Below are 26,215 nucleotides of genomic sequence, written 5' to 3'. Positions count from 1 at the left end.
GTAGGAACAGAGGAATTGAAAAATAAGGGAATATAATTAAGAATGCTGAAGAAATGGATCAAAAGCACAGACAGAGTGGATAATCTTGATAAGGAGTTGGAGAACTACTGGTTCCTCTGAGACCAGCTACAGCAAATGTAAACCAGGGAAAGAATTTGTGTGCTTAGAGGCAATATGGGAGGCTGAGGAAATGTCGGCTGATGGTTGAGGATGTGAATGAAGAAGGGAGAAAATTGAAAAAGGTCACTTAAGGGGTTAAAGTAAGATAGATGTAGTAGACTGTCTTGGAGGTTAAAGTTGTTTTCATACCAGTAAAGGTAGAAAAACTCGGCAGCAAGAAGAAAACATAAGCAGAGCTAGAAAAGCTAGAAGGCTGTAGCAGAAGAAAACATAAATAAGGCTATCACTGAAGATAGCACTAAGGGAAATAGTAATCATTGGAGAGAAAAAAGGTTATGAATAATGAAATTTATAAGAAAGTGGGAGTTTAAAGCAAGTTTTTTTTAAAAAAGCAACTATGACAAATGTCTACAATAATAAAATACTCTAATCTACCTTTCAAATTTTAAGCAAGAAAATGCATCACAGAGTATTAGAGTTGAATATGAGTAATTTTTAATTCCCACCACTGCTTCTAAATCTTGGCAAAGAAATAAGATGGAATCGCTGCTTGTGTTTTTTATTATAAACTGTGTAGATTAGCTAAGTGAGAGTTTATTTTTTCCTTTATTTAACATTTACTAAAAAATTCCTCTCCTCCATAGCCTAGCTGGCTTCTAGGAAGGAATCTTTGCCCTAAAATAAAATAAAGAGGCCCTTTGTTTATATTCACACTCATCTGGTGCAGGGTTTTGTTAAGAAAAAGTAGCTTGAAATAAAAATATTTTAAGAATCTGAACTTGGAGCACAAAGTCATGAAGAAAGGCATCCTTGGTTCACCTTGCCTTAGTTATGAAGGAGCTGTTACAAGTATAATGGCATTTCTTGGAAAAAAGAAATATCCTGCTGGACACATTTGACCTTCAATTTTGCCTTTTGTAAGGTTGAAAGAGTCAAACAGACTAGGACCACATGGAATTACTAAGGGCTATTCTTGTCCACGAGGGCAAATTTCTCCCACTAGCTCTTTCCCAGGCACACAATTTGCTTTCTTCTGGAAGGCTCTTAATTGTTTCTGGAAACACTTACTACCTTCTTACTACCAAAATCTCAGCAGCCACATAAGATGAATGCTCAGCAAAACACTTTCTATTTCTTTCTCAAGGCAGAAAAGGACATCAAGATATCCTTACATAACAACAACCACATATTGAGTATTTACCATGTGCCAGGTAAATGCTTCGCATTTTACAGACATCATTGATTTAATTCTCCTAGTATAATGATTTTACAGACAAAGAAACATGTGCAAAGAAGTCAAGTATTTCCCTGGCCGGTATGGCTCAGTTGGTTGGAGCATCGTCCCGCACACCAAAGGGGTGTGGGTTCGATTACCAGTCAGCACACATACCCAGGATCTCGGTTCAATCCCCAGTAGGGGGAGGCAACAGATTGATGTTTCTCTCTCACATTGATTTTCTTTCTCTCTCTCTCCCCCTCTCCCTTCCTCTCTAAAATCAATTTTTTTTTAAAAGTCAAGTATTACGCCAAGCTCACAGAGCTAGTAGGTGGCAGAGTTGTATGCTGAAACCAAGTCTGTTTAATGACAAAGCCCACACTTTTTCTTTTGCACTGCTGTCTAAATAAACAGAAAGAATTTCTTAACATTTATAACAAAGAGAGTCAACAGTTTAAAAAAATGTTTAAAGGGAAATAAAATACTTTTAAAATGTTGATACTTAAACACAAATACAGTTATTTAAAACCAAATGTTGTACATTATCTCCACACTTACTATAAAATATCCTAAGACAAATATATACCGTATTTTCCGGCATATAAGACGACTGGGCGTATAGAAGATTTTCTTGGGTCAAAAAGTCGTCTTATATGCCGGAAAATATGGTGTATGGGCAGATAGCAGAAATACTTTCAGTTTAGAAGCAAGCCCAACTTCAAGTGACAGGATGTGGCGATGGGATTTAGGGACAAGAGCCTGTCAGAAAGCTATGGGTCAGGTCTTGGAAGCATCAAAAAGAACCCAAGGGTAGGCAGTGAAATTCACAGACACAGTTTCATTCGATAGAAATACTACATAAACCCATGCAAGAAAAATAAGGACTTGTAAGCAGCGAAGCTAATGTAGATTCTAAAGGACACGCTTTTCATGCCAGTCCCAGAAGTCAGGTCACTTTTGCATGAGCTGATATCATGAACATTCGGATTGCCCATATTTAGAAAAGCTCACAGCAGGCAGGAATACGTCCAGACTCCTGCCACAATATCAGGAGATGTCAATCACCGCTATGTTTTTGCACAGTGCTCGGCAGACAGAGAGTAAGGCTGCTATTATAATGAATTTATCCTGGATTGGCCCCAGCATATAAAATAAAACAGTATTATTCTAAACCTGCTCTGCACTTTGTCATGCAGATATATAGCGGGACAGTGGTTCTGAAACCAGCGCCTTCTGCCCACTCCCCAAGAGGGCATTGGGCACATCTCCTCCTAGGAGCTACAATGGGAAGGAAAGGGTGCTACTGGCAGCGAGTGGGTGGAGGCACAAAGCATGGAGCAGCCCCCACAACAAAGAATTACCCCAAAACGTCAACAGTGTGGAGGTGGACCAGCTCTGAACCAGAGGAGGCTACTGCATTTGTGGCCTGAGGGATATTTTGACTCACCGCCTTTTTTGAGCCGCCCACTGTCCCAAATGTCAATTCTCCGGGATCATCGCACCCCACACAGAGGTCATCAGTACGCCTAGAATGGGAACCAGATAGAGACTGGCATTTTTCTTGTTCTTTTCATTTAAAACAACAAATCATCCTGTAGCTCATGGAATTGGTTCCCTCGGTTGTCCCTGGCATCCCTGGACTTTTCCTGAAACCAATACACCTAAACCCTTGGAGCACCCCCTTCCCGGCCGGGTTTGGAGCACCCCCTTCCCGACCGGGTTTGGAGCACCCCCTTCCCGGCCGGGTGTAGGTTACTTCCCACAGCAGCCCGTGTAGCCGTGTCCTCGTGGTGGGAAAAGCAAAGCACTTGGGGAAGGAGGCGTTTTCCTAACGTCATTTATTTAGTCTGGAGGAGAAACTCTGCTCTTGAAGAACAGGAAGGCTGCGGATTCCCAGAAGCTGGAAACCAAACCAGAGCGTATCCGTCCACTGGGGGAGCTCATCACGCTGCGTTTACTTATAAGGATGAGGCAGGGAGGAGGGTGGTGGAAAGCGCCCATTTGGCCGATTTCTACTGCGGGAGCCCCCTCGACCTTGGATGGGTCCCTCCTGAAGGAAGAACGGGCACCCGGTGCGAAGGGGACGTGGCCGGCGGCGGGCAATCTCCCGCCGGGACCGTCCCGCCCCGGGGGAAGGCTCCTTTCCCAACTCCAGTTACTCCTAGAAACTGCCGGTCCGATGGGGGCCGAGGGGTACGGCCGGCGGGAGCGGCCCCCGGGCGCGGGAAGCAGCAGGAAGAGGCGGGATTCCTGCCTTTTGTTCCTCGGTCCGAAAGCCCAGAGCCCCGCGGCGCAGACGCCCCACCTCCCGCCCGACGCCCCCAGCGCTCCCTCCGGCGGGTCCGGGAACCGAGCGAGGGGCGGGGCCCGTGAGGCCACGCCCACCAGGGGTCTTTTAAAGGTGCCGCACTCGCGCGGATCCTCTGCGCACTGCCTCCGACTGCGCTGCCCCAGCTCTGCCCGCGGTGCGAGGTCCAGCCTCCAGCTCGAGTGAGTAGCGGCGGCGGTGGGGGAGTCTCCGCTGACCTTGGGGGCGGGGGGTTCGCACAGCCTCCCGGGGTCCTCAGGCCGCCGGGTGGGAACCCCCCATCTCCTCTGACATCCCTACCGCGGTCTCCACTGAGACCCCAGCCATGCACCTCGCCCCTGTTCCCCCGTCCTCCCCACCCTCATACCTCTCCCCGCGCAGCCGCCCCGGCTCTGCCCTGGGATCCCGGGCCCGCGGGGCAGATAAAGAACAGTGCCTGACCTCCGTGTCAGCGTGTCCCCACGGGTTTTCTGGGAGAGGCGGGTTGGAGAGTTTCGCGTGGCTGCTAATCCGCCTTTTAGTGGCCCTGGGCCCCTCCTCCGCGGCCGGTTCCCCCTCCGCGGGTCTCCCCTGCCCGGAGTGTGGTGCGCGCTTCCCGGGGGCCGGTTCGGAGCCTGGGGGGTGAGGCGAGGGCTGCCACAGCCCGCGCACCCCGGAGTCCTTCCCTCGCTGCGGCTCAGACCTCCGGCATCCCATTGTTCGGTGGTCTCTGCCCACGAAGCACTGAACCTTAAGCCGTAAACGGGACAGCAGTGAAACGTCAATGGAAAACTCCCTGCTTTTTCCGGAACTTTCTACCATTCGGGTACAAATAGGAGAGTTAAGAATGCTCGGTTGGGAAATTCTGCAACAGGTCCTGAAAATCACATCCTGGGTTTCAAAGCTCCACGTAGGCAGCCCCGGGGCGAGGGGGGCCTCCTAGGTCCGGAGACACCCACCTCGACCCCCACCCAAGCTAGGACGTTTGTTGACGCTGTTTGTTGACGTTTGTTTAAATGGTTACTCCAAATGTTTGACCTGTTTTATCTGCAGTCGGCAGACCAAGCCCGTTTTCCTTCTAGAAATGCTTTTTATTAGGGGTAACTTTTTATACTTGGACAGTAAGAATGATCGAGTTTTTAACTTTTCTAATCAACCTGTTTTAAAGCTCTATCTATATAAAGAACTCAAATAGGACACTCTCGAAGTTGGCTATAAATCTGCCTCACATTTTTCAGGAAAGAGATGGGCAGTATTCTAAAAGGGTGGAGGTCACAAAGTTTCAAAACTGCTTACCAAACTATAACCAATTTCAAGGCCTCCGTGGTATCTCCCCACTTTCTCCTTGGTCATAGCTCCTTCCAGGTGACTGCAGCTGATGCTTCATCAATATTTCTCAAGGTTCTTCCTACTCTGGATTCTAGTTTCGTTTGCTCCTTCAAAGTGAAGTTAGGTGGAGACAGGGTCTGCGTCCCATGAGAACTTGAAACACACAGTGCTTACTTGGGTGCCTTAAACACCCTTCGCCCAGAGCCAACGTCGATTTATTGAACGAATGAAGGAATTAGTAAGTTACAATTGTGATGAACAAAGATTTAGCTGGACTCAGGCAGCCTATGCATTAGCAGATTTTATCCAAGGTTTCTGTCAAAAGTTTTTAATGGATTCCTCTAGATGTATTCAACGACTATTGGTTGTTACTGGTATCTGCTAAATATTGCGCTGAAAGCAGTCCTCAGTGGAGCTCTGTCCTGATTAAATTGCCAAAACATAGCACAGTGAGAAGAGCAGGACTGAAGCCAGTTGGGCCCAAATTCCTATCTCAGCTCCAGCACCCATTGGCTTGATGACCTTGGGCAAGCTGTTCTCTGACCTCAGTTACTTTATCTTGTAAAACAGGTCACATACCTTGCAGGGTTGTCTTAAGGCCTATACAAAGCCAGCCCAGCCTGGGGAGGTTTCCTGTAACTAGACCCTGTTCTACACGCTGTTGAGTCTGTGGGGAAGAGACTATTAGTGAAGGCCTCTTCCAGGAGAGCTGACTCAGACATGAACACTAACCCTAGGCCTTGCCCAGAGGCCAGCTCTTTCTCCTCCCTTTGCAGACATTCACAGGTTTCCTCCCATCATTTCCTGGTCTGGTATTTGCATGGCCTCCCTCCCTTGATTACCTTCATTACCAAGGATGGTGCTACCTGTTTCTTTATTTTGTTTTGTTGTATTAATCCTCACTCAAGGATATTTTTCCATTGATTTTTTTAAAGAGAGTGGAAAGGAAGAAGGGAGGTGAGAGAGAGAGACACATCAATTGTTTGCCTCCCAAACGTGCCCGACCCACCAGGGCCTGGGATTGAATCTGCAACCCAGGTACATGCCCTTGATCAGGAATCAAACCTGAGACCCTTCGGGGCACTGGCCGACGCTCTAACCATTAAGCAACACTGGCCAGGGCAACCTAACTTTCTGTGTCATGGACTTTCCTGGCAGCCTAGTGAAGCCTCTGGACTCCTTCTCAAAATGTGAAGTGCATAAAGTACATGGTACCAAGTTCACTGACCCCCAGAAGTTCCAGGACTCTGTGACCCCAGGTTCATAACCCTAACTTAGGGAGTTTTCTCAAACTGGATTGTGGCGGAGCTGCACACAAGTTCTGATTATTAAAAATGTTAAGTTTTAGTGAAAGTCATAGAGGAAGAACCAATAGAAGTATATTGTGAATCATTTGCAAAGGATATTAGATTCCTTGCTTTTTTGCTTACCATCTCAAACCAACAGTGCTACTAGTTTTCTGTGATTCATACAAAGAGGCCACATACCATGTAATACATTAGGGCCAGTTCACTATAGGCAAGAAGGTTTCTTGGTGGGTTCTCTCCCAGAAGAAAAGAGTGAGGAGAGAATGGAATCCTCATCCAGCAAGTAGTAGTACAGGAAATAACCAATTTAAAAAGAACCTATGCCAGAGCCACATAAGTCAGTACTATATTTGTGTGGCTAGTAGTGGTTTAGTTTTAGAGAAACATCTAAACATGTATGAATTTATTTGAAGTTTATTGGTATTAATTTTTAGGTTGAATTGGTCATTTTGTTTTGGTCTCACCGTTATAAGCCACTTAATATCTCTATACCTCAGCTTCCCCACCTATGAAAAGGGGATAATGATAATGCCTACCTCAGTGTTATGGGGATTGAGTTACTATAAGTAAACTACTTAACATAAGTAAAGCATATAGTAAGCTTTATATAAGTAAACTAGAGGCCCGGTGCACGAATTTGTGCACAGGTGGGGTCCCTTGGGGTGGCCTGCAGAGATCGGGCCCCAGCTCGTGCCCCCAGCCTTGCAGCCCTGCAGCCCCACCTGTACCCCTCCTTGGCCTAGTGCCACCCCCTCACCTGCTCCACCATCCCATCTGCAGAGCGATCAATCTGGGCTGGGTCCCCCGTCCGACTCCCTCAGCACCTGGGAGCTGGGCAGCAGCCCTGCCCACCGCCACCACCACTGGTTGCCATCTGCGAGGCAATTGGCGGGGTGATCGGGCCCCTGCTTGCACCCACTTTGGCCTGGCACCACCTGCTCACCTGCTCCACCATCCCGCTACGGTCCCGCTCTCTCGTTGGGGCCCATCAGGGCCGGCAGTGCCTTCATTGCTGCCTGCTACCAGCGCCACATCGCCAATGCCTGCCATGTCCCGCGCTGCCCTCTGGTGGTCAGTGCACATCATATAGCAAGCGGTCAAACTCCCAGTCTCCCAGTCCAACGACCACCCGAGGGGACAATTTGCATATTAGGCTTTTATTATATAGGATAATAATAATATAGTATTTATTTTAACCTCTTATGTACAAGCAGTATCCTGAGTACCTTACATATATTGTTTAATCTCAACTGCCTTATGATATAAATAAGCATTATCTCCATTTTTGAAATGAGAAAACTAGCAGATCAAATAACCAATTTAACCTAAGATAACTTGGCAGATAAACAGTAGTCTTGACATATAAATCTTGGTCTGACTCCATAATGTGTAAATCATTCAAACATTAATTTGTTTGAATAAATCAATATATTGTAGTTAGCATGCTTGTGAATTGCTATGGCAGATGTTGGAGGCCAGGGTGATGGAGTTTATAGCATAGTTGCATTCTAATTACAATATGTGATTTGGCAGGTAGTCAAAGGATTTTTCTGTCAAGGATTTTTTTGTACTTCAAGTTGAAGATGTAAATGGTAACAGCCTATAGAATCAGTAATTAATGGTGAGGAGGAAGACTGGGGGAGAGGAAGGTCTTCATGTGTGCAAGTAATTTGGTACCGCAGGAGTGATAATTCTCAGGTGATTTAACGATCTCAACCCTTAAAATCAGATACGGGAGTTTTGGGGACAGCTTGAAGTCCTGCAGTCAAACGAGTGGATTGAGTCTGGATTTGCTTTGGAGCTCAGTGACCTCAGCAAGTCACAGAATGACTGAACTTTTTGTAGCCATATTTGGGCCCAGCAGTACTCCTTAAGGAAAAGAAAATCAATGTATATGGACTACAAGCTCTTTGCCAGGCACTTCACCGTTATGAACTTCAGAATCTTCCTCATCATACTTCCAGGAACCCACTTTCAGAGGATCCAGGAACTAAGACCGTTTTTGCCATCCCTGTATAAGCAGACCATGCAGGCTTCCCAGAGCCCTTTCTACACACCTCTATGTCACTGGTTATGTTGTCTTGCTATTATTTGTGTACATATTTCTACCACCACAGTCAAACTCCCTGAGAAACAGGCACACTTCCTAAAACCTTTATCCTCAACCCTAACCCAGGGTATGGCTTATAAAAGATTGAATACATTTATATGAGGGCTTCAAAAACAGGAAGGCATTGCACAGTGTTTGTTAGCTGCCCCTACCCTACAGTTACTTGAGATACAGAAATGAAGTCAGGAGTTAGCCGGATGAGGGAGGGAGGTAAGCCAGTTGCCCTGATGGAAGGGATTAGGGGTATAAGGAGGAATGGAGACATAAGATGGAAAGAGGAAGATGAGTATTGACAACAAAGATTGAAAATTGCTAAATATTGATGACAAAGATTACCAATAATTGAGTGCCTACTCTAAGCATTTTCTCAGCTCATTCTCTTAACAGCTCTATAAGAAAGGTACTGTTATCCTCATTTTACATATGAGGGAAAAGAGACTGTGTTGACTCCCAAATCCATGCTCTTACTTCACCCTGAGGCTGAGATGACTCAAAGGCCAGCTTGAGGATTTGGCTTTGGTAGAAGGAGTCAAATGAAACATGGAGCCAATTGCTGAGGCATAAGGAGTCTTCTTGGTTCATGGTATCTACTTAGATAAGGGAAGTAGACTAAGCAGGTAATTCGGGGAGCAGAAGAAACAGTTTTTAGAATGGACATTGAGTAAAGCTTCATGTCCAATTACCGATAGCTCTGAAACACTGGCCTTGTTAAAAATCATTGTAATTGGGGACAGTGCTATTAACTTACATATTCCTTAGCAAAGTGACCCCTCTGGATGTGGCTCAGGATGAAATTGGTTTATAATAGTAACTTCGCCCTTTCGGGAAATTGGGTTATAACCATGTTCTAGTGTAGCAACAAAGCTGCGCCTACGGTGATATAATGTGAAAGCTTCTGGAAGCATTTAGAATCTGGTTGTATTGATGGACTCACTCCAGAGCTTTGGTATCAAAACAAAAATCCAAACCTTCGCTTTCAGAACAAATAACACACTTCAGGTGGCGACATCTAGGCTCGAAATTCATGGATTCAAGTCATTCAGATTCTAAAATAGGACAGTAAATGCCACAGGTGGTCGGAGGGAGTCATGTGCTCATTTTGTGGCTCTTGGTTATCAAGAGAGTGACGTAATTTTACCACAAGGTGACTCAGAGTTAGACTGTAGTAATTTTCTTCTGGAGGTAGGACTTTGCAATTTTGGGTGGTGTCTCAGACTGGGAGGAAGCAGCAAACAGAAATTGCAAATAGGTGTTTGGATGTAAACAAGCTTTTTAATCTAACACAGTGTATAAATTCTAGTGCTGAAATACTTTCAGACACTGGAAACCAAAAACACGACTGAGAAACAGAATACGCCCGTTTGGCCTGCTTGTGTGAGATGTGTGTGAAGTGGGATTTTATTTCTCCTCTTACCATTCTGTAAATTAATACATAGAACTGGGAGGCATGCTGCCCAGATTGCTCAGTGCACATCCAGTTTGCTGTGATTAATGTCAGCTGTGGTGAAGTTGTACAGACAAATGCACGTGTGAAAAACGAAGCCGTGAGTGTTTTTTTTTTTTACGTGTGTAGCAATGCCAAAGAGTGACAGAAATGGGAGATCGTCACACTTCCCCTGCCAAAGGCAGGAAATGTCCATAGGAACACACCCTGAAAGTGTGAATTGGGGCTTCGTTTCTTAGATGGTCACCATGAGTGAAACCATCGCTATATTTGCAATGCCTTTCATCCGTCCCAGGAAAAGGTTTGTGAGTGACTGAACGCTAAGTTTTTCTTTACCTTGTTTGTGGCTCTGAGCTTTGCTCTGTGTGCTGGTCCGTGGGTTTCCCACTGCAGCGCTGACCGCAGGGTGGACAGGATGAGACGCTCTTTCCAACACGCTCACAGTTACTGGAGGTCTGCCGAGGCATTTGCTTACCATGTTTTGTCTTCAGTGTCTGAGAGATAGAGAGCTACCTTTCCCTCTTTTACAGATAAAAAACGTAACTATGTTATAGATAAGCCCAAGGTTGCACAACTGTTAAGTTGTAATGAACTTAACCCAGGTCTGTCTAAACCAACTTCCCCTCCTCCCTCTTTTTTGCCCTTCCTTCCATGGTGAAAACTTCAGACATACAAAATAGAGAATATAAGGAATACCCAACTATCCACTATCTAGCTTAAAAAATAAAACAAATTCAGCTGAAGCTTTCTGAGAATGTTCTCTCTTTAAAAAAAAAAAATGTGTGTGTTTTTAATTGATTTTAGAGCCTGAGGAGGGGAGAAGGAGAGATAGAAACTGATCAGCTGCCTCCTGCACACCCCCTGCTGGGGAATGAGCCTGCAACTTGGGCATGTGCTCTGACCAGGAATTTAACTGGCAATCTCTTCGTGCGTGGGATGATGCTCAACCAACTGAGCCACAACAGCCAGGCCTGAGGATGCTCTTTCTAACATCATTTGCCAGGACCACAGAGGTTTATTCAGAAATATTTAGAAAAGCTTTTAAAAAGTTAATGACTTGAAATTTTTACTTAAATTTCATAAATGTGACAAAGAGAAATAGGGCAGTACTACTTTTGTTTTGAGAAGGATAAGATCTAATTGGGAATCATACCAACAGGTTGAAAAAGGAAGGATTCTTTAAAACAATAGAAATGAATTATTTTTATACTAGAGGCCCGGTGCACAAAATTTGTGCATGGGGAGGGGGTGTCCCTAACTCCAGCCTGCACCATCTCCAAACTGGGACATCCCTCTCACAATACAGGACTGCTGGCTTCTAACCGCTCGCCTGCCTGCCGGCCTGATCGCCCCCTAACCACTCCCCTGCCGGCCTGATCACCCCCATCTGCTCTCCCCTGCACCGGCCTGATCGCCCCCGAACTGCTTGCTCCCCCGAGCCGGCCTGATCGCACCCCTAACTGCTTGCTCCCCCACACTGGCCTGATCGCGCCCCTAACTGCTTGCTTCCCTGCCGGCCTGATCACCCCTAACCGCCTCTGCCTTGGCCCCCACCACCGTGGCTTTGTCTGGAAAGAAGTCGGATGTCCGGTCAACCTGGTCTAATTAGCATATTACCCTTTTATTAGTATAGCTATGTTAAGTATGCTGGTAGGTGGGCTGGGGAATTACAGAGATGCGGTCCCCACCCCCGAGGGGAAGAAATAACAGAGTAAGTTAAATGTTGGAGAACTTTGATGGATATTTCCTGGAAAATGACACATACCCATTTGGCTGCTATGGATGTATAATAGAAGTAAGACTTGATTTGCAAGAAGTGAAATTCAGTAACCCTGAATTACATAAAGAAAGGGAAGATATTCTCCCAAGCTGCTCTTTAATAGAGAAAGAAAAAAAAAAAGTAATGAGTTAGGTTTTTAAAAATACATTTTTAAACGTTATTCAGAAACAACTCAGGATAGTGTGAGTCTTGATAGAAATCTGGCTTTCTATTGGTGATTGCTCCAAAGAAGATGTGTGTGAATGTGGAAGATGGCAGGCTGATATTACTAGTAGACAGTATCCTATATAATAAAAGCCTAATATGCTAAGTGTCCAATCGTCTGGTCCTCTGTTCAACCAATCAAAGCATAATATGCTAATGATATGCTAAGGCCACTCAACCACTTGCTGTGATGTGCACTGACCACCAGGGGGCAGACACTCCAACAGGTAGGTTAGCTTGCTGCTGGGGTCCTACTGATCAGGACTGAGACGGGGCCGGACACGCCCTGGAGCCCTCCTGTAATCCCTCCTTGGCCCCGATCGTGCACCAGTGGGGTCCCTCAGCCTGGCCTGCACCCTCTCCCAATCCAGGACCCCTTGGGGGGTGTCGGAGAGCCAGTTTTGGCCCGATCCTGCTGGCCAGGCCAAGGGACGAATTCGTGCACCGGGCCTCTAGTACTTTATAATATGATGAGAAATGCCTAGACAATAACAAATATTTTAAAAGCCAGCTGGGCTACTAATTCTTGGGACCCAATTTTAAGTAATTGTATGTCATTACCTATAAGCCTGGATTTGGCTTCTGGTTTCCTCAGGAACCCTGAAGGTACTTTCTAGCAGATGTCTGTTGCATCCTTGAACATTCCAGAACACAGGTAACTTTGGAGCTGTGGGGCAAAGTCAACATCACGAATTGCACTCCAAACTCAAGCCAATGCCGGCTGCTGGAGCCAAGGCCGTGGGTCAGGTTGTACAGCCAGGCTCGGGTTTCATTGTGCATTTGAACAATGGAGCACCTGTCTCCAGGGAAGGGAAGGAGCAATTTATGCAACTACTAAGGGAAAGCGTGCAAATATGTTCTGTTGTTGCTAGATATTGAGCCTGCGTGGTTACCTTCACAGTAGCCTGGTAACGCTGTGGACCCTTGGAATACTTTGTTCCTGCCTGAATAAGGGAATAGGCTTTTTGCAAGTTGAGACCGATAGTTTAGTGATAATTAGTCATATCAGTCCGGGGTGTGTGTGTGTGTGTGTGTGTGTGTGTGTGTGTGTGTGTGTTATTGTTGTTTGTTTCAAGGAACAGGAGCTCCATGTCCAGGTGACTTAGAAAGAAATTTATTGGCTCACATACAGAGTACAGGATAAAACGAGGCATGGCTGAAGAGTGTCTACATCTAGTCTCCCCATCTCTGTTTTCCTCTGTGCTGGTTCATTCTCTGTTTTCCTCTGAGCTGGCTTCTTTTCTTATAGTGGCTAGACAGCCGCTAGAAACTCCACCCCTACATTCACACAGTTCTAAACCAGAGCTCGAATTTAACTTTCATTGAATTGGCTTGGGTCCTGAACCCATTCCTAAACCCATCACTGTGGCGGGAGGGGGAATGCAGTGACCTGGCTGCCATCATGACTGAGTCACCCGGCCCTGGAGTTAAGGGCAGAGTCCACACTGTTTCAGCCAGTGCTTCTCAAACATCTGTGGCAAAGGGCCTCTTTTTGTTTTGTTTTAATTTCGAAGTACAGATTGATTCTCTGGCTCTACGCTGTTCAACAAGATGAATTCACTGATCATACTTCCGACTGTTGTGGCATAACATTGTATAAAAGTTTAGAAATGCTTACCTGAATTTTGTCTTGAATTGGTCACAAGCATGGCGGACCATCACCGGGAGACCACATTGATTAAGTACTTCTCTAAACCACACGGACCAAGAAAGATATATTTGCTTCCCTGAAGAGACTCTAGGGAAGTATTATCAGAAGAGGGACAGAGAGTGAGTGCTGAGGTCCAGAAAGATGCCCAACACAGTGATTCATGAGCAGTCTTTCCTTTGGAAAGGCCTCCTGGTGTTCAGGAAGTTGCTGGGTTCCGGATTGTCTTGATGTGTAGGGCGGGAATTCACCACCCTCCAGTTCATTGTAAGGACTGGAGATTCCTCCGTCTTTTGCTCAGCAGCCCTCCTTTCCCTTCTCTTCCCAGCCAGGTTTGAGTGAGTGAGAGGGATCCAGCTTTCTTAACCAGCTGTTTCCTAGAGAAGCAAGCTGCTCCTCCGAGGAGACTTACCAGGCAGGGGCTACGAAGACCAGTCCATTGAGGAGATTAGGACACGTTGGCCCTCCATCAGAGCAGGACAGCCAAGGACTTAAACTTCCAGCTCTGCCGCCACATCGGCCACCTTGCTCAGAGGTTATTCTGTGTCACTCAGCAAACAGGGCTCTCACATACCTTCAGCAGACAAACACAAAATGTGTTCTTGCAGGACAACACCACACTTTCTTCCTCCCTAGAAAGTGCCTCCCTAGAAAGAGTGTCATAGCTTGTGCATGTTACCTGTTAAGAATTTGGTGGGGTTACAGTGAATTAAACCTGTAATAAAACACCCCACCCAAGTGCAAGTTCGTCATCTGTTCTCTAAGCCGCTCATTATGACTGGGCGTGTGTGGGGTGGGGCCAGGGCTTGCACTCCTGTGCATTCCAGTGCCAGTTTGCTTTGTGCCCGGCGACCTGTGCTTCTATTGAATGCAGGTCCTGTGTCCTGTAGGGGAAAAACTTGCACGTGACAGGCCAGAGTTTTCTAATGAAAGACCTGTAATTTGGGGGAGGAGAGGAGGTTCCTTTGGAGGAACCCAGGCCTTTAAAGAGGTGTTTAGAGCGGCCCATAAAGGAAGGAAATCTTCAGGTGCTCCTGGGTTTAAACAGCCCCCTAGCGAGCTTGGGTGTGGGGACATTCTAATGCACCTTTATTCCCGCAGGATGCCCGTCTGGGGGTGTGGAAACAAGTGCGGGGCCTGCGGGAGGACCGTGTACCACGCGGAGGAGGTGCAGTGCGATGGGCGCAGCTTCCACCGCTGCTGCTTTCTGTGCAGTAAGTACCGCCCGAGCTCGCCTGGGACGGGTTTACGTGTAAGAAGCTTCGATTTACATATTTAATGGACAGACTTGGTTTTGTAAAACATTTTTGCCTGTCTGTTCTCCTAGACACTGTTAAGTGCTCAGCCCAGCAGCAAGGACGGCAGGTGACCCGAGACCTTGGCCTTGCCGAGTCCTCGTGGCTCTGAGCCTCCCTCCGGCCGTGCCTGTCTCCATCTGTCACAGCTGTCTCCCCGGCCCCCGGCCCCGAGAGCTCAGTGTCGGTAGTCGGGCGCCTGACACAGTGCCAAGCGCAGGGCATGGGGCTCGGCTCCCCACCCACCCCAGCCTTCTCTTCCTGGCTGAGCTTCTCTGTTTCTCACCACACTGTTGAAATTCAAATGTCTGGAACAAGCATGTCAAACTCAAAGGCTAACACGGGCCAGATAAACCAGGTTTAAGTTTATGTGGGCGGCAAAAAAACCAAAGCTTCCATTTTCATAGAAATGTAGGTTTATTTCCATAGAGACATGCTGAATACCAAGGGCTGAAATAAATAATTGTTAACATAAAATATAGAACATTTTAATAAAAATTAATATTTTCTTGAACATTAACTTACCAGCCACTGAATAATTGCACAAATTAATAAGCGTCACACAAAGAAACCCATTTTTCTTGTTCTCCAAAAGTGAAATATTTCCTGTTACACACACCGAACAAGTCAGTCCAAGACTAATGACGTGGCCATCGGCTGCTAAAATATTCGCTGCTAGTATTAGTGGAGAGAAACGGTGCGCCTGCACGAAAGGCGCGTAAGGGAAATGAATGCAACACGATTATAGTAATCAGTCATTATCGAGCATTGTAGTTCGTTATTAATTATTATGTGGAACAGGATATTGTAAAAATTAAGTTACGAAATTTTTATTAAAATGTTTCTGACATACCGTGATACTGGCTGGGCTGCAAAAACATTCGTTGTGGGCCGCGAGTTTGACAAGCTTGCTTTAGAAGTTCAAATTCTGCCTTCTCCAGGAGTGAATACTATTATTTCTGGTCATTGATACCCTGCAGTTGAGGGAAAGGAACTTGGGATATGGAAATACCACAGAGGCAGGTTGGGAATATTGTTTAAGATGGGAAATGGTCAGTGTCTGACGTAGGCAGGAAATAAAACAACACCAGCCTATATGCTCAAAAGGGAGTAAATGCCTGATAATGAGAGAAACAGAATCAGATAAGCTCCCTCTTCCAAGCACATTTCCTCCAAGTCTTCAGTTTTAAACAAGAGAGTAGTTGCATCAAAAGCTCTTCATTAGCCATCTTCTGATGTAAATCTTCGTCTTTAATGAAGGATTTGTTATGTGGGGAACCCACCCTTACATGCAGTTATTTGCTTTAACTGTAGTACTGTACAGTGACTATTACTGTTGGAAACTACAAATGTCAAAAATAAATTTGGTTACACTGAGAAATAATTTTCAGAGAAAACTTCTCAAGTTTTAGTTGTCCTTTTCCCTCTCGGCATCAGCATTCAAGGTGCCTGGGACTTTTTATAGTGTAACTGCTCTGTAGCGAACTAGACACGGACAACACAAGACGGTTACAAAAATAAAAATACAACATATGAAGGTTTGTTATGTACGCCTCCATGATAACCACCATTTCTCAGATTTGGTTTAACTATTCCTTCTCTTAGAAGTTACTTTTCCTTTTTTTTTTTTTTTTTTGGAGGAATCTGTTTTTCAGCAGGTTTGTAGTCAAAAGAATATGTGAACACAGAGGAAATGCAAATACTTTAGAAATTGCTCTTAGTTTCATCTAGGTTGAGCCATGATGTTTACACCATAATAGAGTCAGTGTTTATGAAATGCCAGGTTTTTTACTGGTCATTTTTACTACTCCTTCCTAATATTTGCCTCTGCTCACGACAGCCTTTTAAGGAAATAATTCAGAGTAGTTAGAATAGGGGTGAGGACTGGGAGGAGAGGGATTATGGAGTAAATTTTTCATATACTTACACTTGCTTTGGTTAAATAGATTGTTTTTGTGTTTTCTTTTTAATATATTTTTATTTTTAGAGAGAGAGGAAGGGAAAGGGAGAGAAACATCAATGTGAGAGCAATGTTTGATCACCTGCCTAGTGCGTGCCCCATACTGGGTATCAAGCCCGAAACCAGGACGTGTGCCTTGACCAGGAATCGAACCGGCAACCTTTCAGTGCCCGGGGTGACGCCCAACCAACTGAGCCACCACTGGCCAGGGCACTGGATATTTTTCAAAACAGCTTTTATGTTAGTTTATATTTAATGTCTGTTAAGGGTGTTGGTTCTCCAGCAATATATGGTTTTAGGTTAATTGTCTCTTTAAACAAATGTGTGTCAGTACTTGAGTCTCCACAGCCCAGGTTCCAGGGTAGGTGATGTCATTTTGTTCTTCCATAGAGACTTTGGTCTAAGACAATAGAAACTTCGTAACTTCTCTCTCTTCTCAGCCACCCAGCTAGTCCCCTGCCCTTCTCTCTTTCTTTCCTTCCTCTTTTCACTTCTCCCCTTCTTCCAAATAAGAGGGGAGTCCCTTTTTCTACTACACTAATGTTGGATTTCCAGCTGCCCGATTGTGCTACCAGTGTGCTCCCCCATAATTTCTACTTTTCTCAAGCTTAATTGAAGTTTTCAAAAGTGAAATAATGTCTGGATTAAACATGATGACATTTGGCAGTTGTATGAAGTGGGATACTTAGAAATGTCTTGTGGTAAGAAATTCAGCAAGAAAGAATGTGTTCTCCTTTGGGGTGGAAGGGAAACAAATGCAGACTTTCACCCACTTGGTGATCTTCAGACAAACCTCCCACTGCCGGAGGAGCAGTGGCAAGATGGGAGCATGCTTTCTCTTTGAGACTAAGTGATGAAAACTAGAATTCTAGATGGAAAACAGTTTAACCAAGACCAAGGCAAGCTCTCCCAGGAGCTGCTTCCGGGGAGGTGGTGCTACAGAGGCAACTGCCCCAAGACACTCAGCCACGCTTCTGCTGTCTGTTAGGTTGTGATTTAACATTTGGTATGAAGAGGCTGAAAAGATGGGAGTGTCGCAGGTTTGGGAGCAAAGTGTTAGTTTTGTTCCTTTTGTTGGTGTAATTACAGCATTCTCAAACTCCTCTCCCTCCTGCCAGAGGGCAGGTTGTGTTGAAAAGTTGGAGGCTTTAAAATTGGGATGCATTTCTGAAACAACTGTCATATCCATGGGGGAAAGCAAACAGGCCTCAGATGTGGCTGACCTGTCCAGATGCCGTCGCAGGCTTCTGGGAAACCACAGATAAACTGGGGAGGTGAGCAAGCCTGGCCGTTAACGTTTGCAGACCATGCGTCTGTACCACCACTGTTCTCAGGAGACAGGCATCTTTGGCACATTTTTAAATTCTAACTTTTCCCCCCTCAGTGGTTTGCAGGAAAAACTTAGATAGCACAACAGTGGCAATTCATGATGAAGAGATCTACTGCAAATCTTGCTACGGAAAGAAGTATGGGCCAAAAGGCTACGGGTATGGCCAGGGCGCTGGCACGCTCAACATGGACCGGGGCGAGAGGCTGGGCATCAAGCCAGAGAGGTGAGTTAGGACCATGTTCATTACCTTCAGAGATGAATTATAACAATTAATGTTGCTTAGCAAACAGGAACCTGGGAGTTTTCAGACTTTTATCTTAAAACTAGAGGCCTGGTACACGAAATTCATGCATTGGGGGAGGGGGGTTCCTCAGCCCAGCCTGCCCCCTCTCACAGTCCGGGAGCCCTCAGGGGATGTCCTACTGATGGCTTAGGCCCACTCCTCTGTGGGAGGCGACCAGGCTGATCAGGGGAAGGCGCCAGCCCCATCACCCCGCTGCTGCTGCCACTGCCAGCCACCGCAGCCGCCAAGGTGTTTTCATCAATACGGACTCTAGTCCCTTCACCACGGAAAAATGACAACTTTCTTTAGGCATTTTCAAGATATCTCTTTCATAGGATATGACATTCTTTCTTTCTTTCTTTTTTTTATCCTCACCTGAGGATATGTTTCCATTGATTTTTAGAGAGTGTGAAAGAGAGAGGGAGAGACAGAGAGAAACATCAGTGTGAGAGACACACTTCAATTGGTTGCCTCCTGCATGAGCCCTGACCTGGGCCCTGGCCAGGGAGGAGCCTGCAACCTAGGTACATGCCCTTGATCAGAATTGAACCCAGACCCTGCTGTCTGCAGGCCGAGGCTCTATCCACTGAGCCAAACCGGCTAGGGCAGGATATGACATTTCTTAGCCTCTCCAGCAGCGGACCTTCATTTTTTCCTCCAGGAGTGAGGTGGAAAAACCCTAGATCACCTTATTGTATTCTTATTACCCAAGTTACCAAGAACACTGCGAGTGGCGTACAGGGAGCTTAGCCAATGAGCGGTCAGAAAAGGTGTTTCCTCTGCAGCTCACATCCAGAGGCTGGACTGCTGGTGAGCCGCGGGCTGCTGGGGCCGGGGGCGGGCCACCCTGTGTGTTGTTCTCTCTGGCTCCAGGCCCGCCCCGGCCCTTCCTCCTGAGCCAGTCGTAACTGTTACGGCGTCCCGGCCTAATTTGCATATTACCTCTTTATATATAAAGATAAAGTGACTCAGATTTTCTAGTATAAAGTAGTGACAATTCTTTAAGGCCAAAATTTGACAGTTTTAGACCTACCACAGTTCTTAGTGATTTTCCAGTGATTTCCAGTCCTGGTTTGACAGCATTCCAAAGTGTGTCACGCTGTCTTGATGTCCTCAGAATTAAGTGGTATAAAAGTGCCTCCATTTCAAGCACGGAGGCCAGCTGTCATGAAGTCAAATGATAAGGAAGTGAGGTATCTGAATCCTGAGATGCACTGCCCATGTGCGGTTAAGTGGTCAATAAAAATTCCCCAGTACTCCTTTCATGTAAGAATATTTCCTCATCAGGAATTTACTTTTTTCTCTTACAGTTACTTAAAAATTGAATTTTTCCCGTTTTTGATTCATTGAGATAATAGTGTTAAACTTTACAGGTTTCAGCCCCAAAGTAGTGAGGAGCTAAGTCTGCTAAACTTCATTTACTATTTCCTTCATTGGAAATTTCCTCTTATTTCTGGTTTTGACCCAATTATTCCCTCATTTGAACTTCATATTTTTTCACATCTGTTTTGTATTGAAGAGGCCAAAATTGGTGTAGTGCTCCAATAAGATGGCCCTTTCCTGAACAAGACTGCTAACCGTGGCTTCCCTATGGGCTAGACACCAGGCAGTACTAACATATGTGAGTTCATGAAATCCTCGCAACAACCCTACAGGTACGGTTTCCCATCTGACTCAAGAACAAATTGAAACAGTGAGAATGAAGTGATTTGCCAAAGCCACGCTGCTAGTTGATTGTAGATTTAATTGTAGGGAATGGGACTTAGTGTAACTCCAAAGCTTATGATTTTAAACACGGTACATTATGGCATGCCCGAAATAATTACTGAGTACCTATTGTCTGCTGAACATTCCTGTTCACTATATACTAGTATGATCCTCACAGTTGCTGAGTTTAATATGTTGTCCCTATTTTATCGATAGGACAGTAAAGCTCAGGTCACACAGATAAGTCGCAGAGCCAGGATTTGAACCCATGTCCATTTGGCTCCCAAACCTGTGGCCTTTGCACAGCAGTGTGGACTGCATCAAGGCCCACCTTTCTCTGTTGTTGGTTTTTCCCACACTCAGGGTCTCTGAGCCATGTCCCTGTCGTGCATCAGTTGTGCATGGGCCGACCCATTCATTGCTGCATGCCATCACTTGCAGGAGCCCAGCTTGCCTTCGTCTTGGTTAAAGTCTATTGTTTATGTTCTGCTCTCCTTTTCCAACTGGTTAAAATTCACTCACTTCCAAAGATCTTATTTCAAACCTTTCAAAACACATATATGCCTTCCCCCAAACAAAACTAAATTTATCCATCACCCTCAAAAAAGTCAGTCAGTGATCGTGGCCAGTTTTAAAGTCACAAAGTCCTCTTTACTCCTGTTTCTCCCATCTTCTCCAACTGCTGCCGAGCCCTCTGTGCTGGCCTCTCTCGACCGCTGCCCACCTCTCCCCTGTGTTAGCCTGGCCGCATGCATCTTCTCCTTCAGGACCAGGTGTAGGGACTACCTTTCCAAGAAGCCTGTGGTCTGGCCCACCCTGGTGACAGGTGGTAATTTTAACAGTCACGGAGAGGCCGAGTGGATAGGTGCAATCTCATTGAGGCAGACCTGCCCTTTTCAGCTCAGGCTCACCAGTTTACTAATCCTTTGGCCTTTTGGCAAATTATTTAACATCCAAACCCCCATTGCTTCATCTGAAATTTGAGGTAACAATTATCCTTACCCTACAAAGTTGTTAGCAGGTGGGAGATAATTTATATGACGTTCTTGTTAACATAGTGATTGACAGATTTGGGAATTGACTTGTTAACTGCAAATGCTGGATATCTTCGTAAACAGCTTTTGAAGATCACTTTTAAAAGGAATTATATTTCTGAACGCATAATAATCCGGCCATTCAGTGTATATCCTATATAATAAAAGGCTAATATGCAAATTGTCCCCTCGACCAGGAGTTCGACCAGCAGGCAGGCTGGCCAACTGCCCACCCATGTTCCCTACCCCTGGCCAGGCTGGCCGGACCCCACCCATGAATTCATGTACCGGGCCTCTAATATATATATATATATATATATATATATATATATATATATACACACACACACACACACACACACACACATACACTGAGTGGCCAGATTATTATGCGTTCAGAGATCATAATAATCTGGCCACTCAGTGTATATACAGTAGGTTATGGAAACAGTTTTTTAAATATGCCTACACTAGGGGCAGTTAGAGAAACCAAATTAGTATTGGTTTATGAATTGTATTATAAATTGGTATTTGTTACTTAGAATAAAATTTCCAGGGTCCACATCAAACATGATTTAAAAAAGTACCGAATAAATTTTTCCAATAGGAAAAATTGATACTTATACCATTTGCTGAATGCTAACTATCGTTGTTACTATATATTATCTGCTCGACTAATTTTTAAGGTTCCAGAAGGGCCTTTAAATCTTCTCAAAGCCCAGATTGGTGTTCTGCATAGTAGGTGCACCTACGTATTGAATAGAAAAAAATTGGGAAGCAAGGAAACTATGGCTTATCCAGTGACCTATAACAGTGACAAAATTCCACTCAATCTAGAGAAAAAATAAGAATAATGAAATCAAATCAAATAGTATAAGCAAATTTTCTAAAATATTTTCCCACAAAGAAAGTGATATGTTTACACTTTCGTCTATGTAAGCTATATTTGGAAATTAATTTGTAAAGCATTGCTTAATTTTCTTAATTATAGACTGCTTAAGTCAACTGACCTATATGCAAAAACTGCTTAAGTTAACATTGATTTTTTTTCCAATCTCATGTGAAGTAAAAAGCTAGATGTGATTCTAGTGGTACTAATATGACTCTGGGTTAAAAATATGTGTGATATGATTTTATAAAGCATAGCATAGTAGTTTAGTGGAGAGGCTAGTACTGGGGACTGAATGAAATTTGGTAGTAGGCTTGGAAAGACAGATATTTCAGTTTGGGTCTTTGTGTAACAATAATGAGCCCATAAACAGGTTAAAGTAATAACTATGGCTGCACCTGAGATTAATTTCTTCTTCCCCCTCGGCTGGCCTGGGAAGGCCTCCAGCCATGAGGTGTAGCACCAAGTCCAGAGGTCCATTATGCCTGCCGTATGGGTTTACAAGGGCCCTTTGGAAAATCTCCAATAACTTTTCTCCTTTCCACAGTGTTCAACCTCACAGGCCGACTACAAACCCCAACACTTCGAAGTTTGCTCAGAAGTACGGAGGTGCTGAGAAGTGTTCCAGATGTGGGGATTCTGTGTACGCCGCCGAGAAGATCATCGGAGCAGGAAAGGTAAAGTGGTGCTGTGCATTGACGACAGTGAAGGACAGCTCTCCGCTGCTCCCCTTAACCCTCCACACCCCACACAGGCACGTGTTTTGTAAGTAAATGCCGAGGATCAAAGTTTTTTTTTAAATTGCATTTCTATCTGAATCGTTAATTTTTTGAAGTACTGCCCTCCTTTGACAAATCACATCTATGTTTAAAGGAAACTTGCTTTCCTAGGGGGCGCTCCTGAAGGTTATTAACAAACATGGCTAGGCTGTTAACAAATCTGGCTCTGCAGGTATTCAGTGTAGCACAAGCATGTCAAACTCAAAGGCTAACACGGGCCAAATAAATGAGGCTTGTGGCCTGCGGGCCGCGAGTTTGACATGCTTGGTGTAGTGGGGAAAAAGTAGTGAACCAGAGTCAGCACACCTGATGCCATGCTGGTGTGTGGATTTAGGGAAGTGACTTCACCTCTTTGAGCTGCAGGGTTTGTCAACCATAAAGGAGGCCGTTTAAAGGTGCGCACCAGCCTTGCGACAAAGTCTCAGACCGCTCTCAGGGAAGTGGCCCTTCCATGGGTAGCTTCCAGTCCACGTCTTGTGTGAGTGAAGTTTGAACTAAGCCCTTTTGTAGGTGACCGAGAATGCAAATGCTGGGGTGGTCCAGTCCCCGCCGTGGTTGGGTTGAACCAGCGGTCAGGAGCTCTCTCTGGGATGATCTTCCCGAGTGTCTGAATTTGTACTGCAGGAACCAGCCTCTCAGACTTGCTCATTGGTCTCTTTCAGCCCTGGCACAAAAACTGCTTCCGCTGTGCCAAGTGTGGAAAGAGTCTTGAATCCACAACTCTGACTGAGAAGGAAGGTGAAATCTATTGTAAAGGTAAAATTAATTTCAGATATTGTTTATCCATATGAATATCCTGCACTGGCTATTTGTTAATGAAATGTCATCAGCATTAAAAACACACACAAAAGAACAAAGTACTCTGAAAATGGGGGGAAGCAGGCTAGTGTCACTGGCTGTTTGAAAATAAAAGATCTAGGGATACTTCCAGATGACAGACACCCACAGAACAATTTTAGATCGATACAGTCAAGTTCTGGATCACTTAAAACTCCCCTACCAATAAAAACAACTCCACAACCAAGCCTTCTTTCATCTTTTTGTTTTAAGCCAAGTTTATGAATATATGCTTTCTGTCTATAGGTGAGTATATAAGGTAATAGACAAATATATAACTTACCTGGCCTGATTTTCATGCTCGTAACTCAGCTGAACACTATGGAACCAGAATGCTCGGACTTGGCCTTTACAATTAGTTACTACACCTTAAATAAGTTGAACTTTTTTGCATAGTCAGCAATTTTTTTACTTCTGATGGTCTGTTCATGGATCTTAAGGAATGCTGGCAAAGCTTAGTGAACTTGCAGTAACTCTCCCTTTCCTTTTTTTGTAGGATGCTATGCAAAGAACTTTGGGCCCAAAGGATTTGGCTATGGCCAAGGAGCAGGAGCCCTTGTTCATTCTCAGTAAAGGTGTAAACCCAGAACCGAAATCACACACTGAGAATCTCGACATAATCTAGGCACAGAAAATCTAACACTAAACTACTGTGAAATTCTACCAGCACTTACGTACTGTACATTGCCCTGTACTTGGATAGGCTGGCCCACTAGTAGGAAGAGAGCACTGTATCCTTTTGCTTTATTCTTCAGCATTTTCAAGAACCATTTCTTTTACACTTTAAATAAAACTTCAGCTGGATTTGGGTGTTGTCCTTCAATAACCTTTTGGAAGAGCTGTTGTGATTTCAGTTAGAAAATCCTTTGGGTCCCTGCCTGCATTTTATTTGTGAAGAGAGTCCACCCCATTACCCAGTTGACTCGGTAGGTTAATGTCCGCATTCCAGCTATTGGAAAAGACTTCTCTTTTAAGATGGTAAATATGCCTCAAGAGTGAGGGTTACTGAACAGTTCAGATTCCTCAGAGCTAGTACTCAGCAGCGCAGCATCTCCTGTAGCGCGGTGGTGACTCCGAATGGCTCCTAGACAACCCGCATTAGAGTCACCTGGAGTATTAAAAGGCAGTTCCCAGACCCAGCTTCAGCCCCACAGCAGCAGAATCAATAGGGGTGGGGCCGTAGCCCTTTCAACAAATTCCTCAGAAAGGCATATTGATCTAAGGTGGGTGCACTGTTAAATCAAACTTAAAGATTCTTCCCTTTACCCAAAGATCATTACAAACAGCTCCCTACTGACAACTGTCGAATCTGAAGCTTAGGGTGACTTTTTAGACTCTGCTAAACCCTGGGAACTGAGTGCTTTCTCACATCAATTCTGCACAAGCAGCAAAGCTTGTTGCATTGTCCTGGTGCATTCAGCTGGCTCGGGTAGAAAAGGAGAATTAGATTCTATAAGGACTATTTTCATTACTTAGAAACTTTGTTCTTTACCAAAGACTCAATCCAAACTTTTCCAGGAGTAGGGTCTGAAATTGGTCTATAATTTAGTGAAATTGAACCAGCCTGATCTGTGAACACATCTTAACCTTTTCCAAAGCCTATCTTATTACATTGCTTATTTTGAAGAGCTAAAGGGTGTGTGTTATGTCTGACATCAAAAAGATAGAAACTTAGTGGGAAGAAGTGAACTGAGGGTGTACCAGGTGATAGAATTCATTCTTATTTACATCTTAGCCCAGAGCACTTCACAAGTTCCAGTGGGAGAGGGGTGGGCCTTTCCTTTAAGCAGGACAGGGAAGTTAATTGGAAATAAATGAGATAGCTTGACTTGAAGAATTATGCAGTAATTTCTGTATGTGGGAGTTTTAAAACATCTTAGTCATACACAGATTCTTTGACATACCCATCAAAAGATGGAGTCTAATTCCCATCCCTCTGAACAAAGGCTAAACTTGTTGATGCATTTTTAACTCACAGGATCTGATGGACAAGTCTAGATAAAAAACGACAATACAGCTTCTGCTTGCTTACTTTCTCTTAGGGTGCTTACTCATAGAACTGAGCCACCATGTTTTAAGAAAGCCCAGACTACATATGGAAGCTAAATATAGGTGTTATAGCTTTCACCCATCAGCATGTATCAATCAACCTATCACACATGTGAGCCTTCAATCATTCCAGTCCTGTTTTTGATCCATCCCAGCTGACACCAAGGGGGTTAAAGTGAGCTACTCCTGTTGAGTTCTGACTAAATGCAGATCTGTGAACAAAAATACCATTTTACACCACTAAATTTGGGGTGGTTTGAAGCAGTGATAGATTACCCAGAATGTTTTATATAATAAACGTCCCTACACAGAGGCAACATTTCCCACACTTACTGTTTCCCAAATTGTGTTGGAGATGCTAATAATATCCTAGAAAAAATATTCTATGTGAAGTTGCCAGGTGCCTGGTAATTTGAGACTTCTTGCTAAATTCGATATCCATTCATAATAATTAAAATTATTCTTAAACTGGAGTCATGGCAAAACAGCTACTCTGAAACTGTAAACAGCTTCCACTGGTTTCAGGAATGGAGAAGGGAATTTGGCTTTGGGCAGACTGTTCTGGGAAGAATTACTTTCATCATTTGGATGCAAATTGACAGGGTAG

General features: G+C 44.7%; 1 protein-coding gene and 1 long non-coding RNA gene across 2 annotated transcripts in view; one reads left to right on the top strand and one right to left on the bottom strand.

Annotated features, from left to right (window-relative positions):
- The window catches only part of LOC307100841, a 33,817-nt gene extending 19,280 nt beyond the window's left edge, over positions 1 to 14,537 (bottom strand). Inside the window, exons 1-2 of the long non-coding RNA XR_013813620.1 lie at positions 4,086 to 14,537; positions 2,784 to 2,862 (exon numbers count right to left, since the gene is read on the bottom strand). This is a non-coding gene — a long non-coding RNA (uncharacterized lncRNA). The remainder of the gene's footprint in view (positions 1 to 2,783; positions 2,863 to 4,085) is intronic.
- Positions 3,610 to 24,363, top strand: CSRP2 (cysteine and glycine rich protein 2). The gene is made up of 6 exons (XM_079773466.1): positions 3,610 to 3,826; positions 14,547 to 14,659; positions 18,085 to 18,253; positions 22,491 to 22,620; positions 23,385 to 23,478; positions 24,056 to 24,363. Exons 2-6 carry the CDS (start codon positions 14,548 to 14,550, stop codon positions 24,130 to 24,132), a joined length of 582 nt encoding a protein of 193 aa, XP_079629592.1. The 5' UTR covers positions 3,610 to 3,826; position 14,547; the 3' UTR covers positions 24,133 to 24,363.
- Positions 24,364 to 26,215: the final 1,852 nt, after the last annotated feature.

This window comes from Cnephaeus nilssonii (assembly GCF_951640355.1).
Source record: "Cnephaeus nilssonii genome assembly, chromosome: 6".
Taxonomy (NCBI): Eukaryota; Metazoa; Chordata; class Mammalia; order Chiroptera; family Vespertilionidae; genus Cnephaeus; species Cnephaeus nilssonii.
Note: the sequence above shows the minus strand (reverse complement) of the source record. Positions and strands in the feature narration are given on the sequence as shown.

Bases quoted from the DNA above. Each gene is read 5' to 3' on its own strand.
- CSRP2 (XM_079773466.1), top strand. From the start codon at position 14,548: ATGCCCGTCTGGGGGTGTGGAAACAAGTGCGGGGCCTGCGGGAGGACC. The intron at 18,254-22,490 runs GTGAGTTAGGAC...TCCTTTCCACAG, and splicing joins CTGGGCATCAAGCCAGAGAG to TGTTCAACCTCACAGGCCGA. The intron at 23,479-24,055 runs GTAAAATTAATT...CTTTTTTTGTAG, and splicing joins AGGTGAAATCTATTGTAAAG to GATGCTATGCAAAGAACTTT.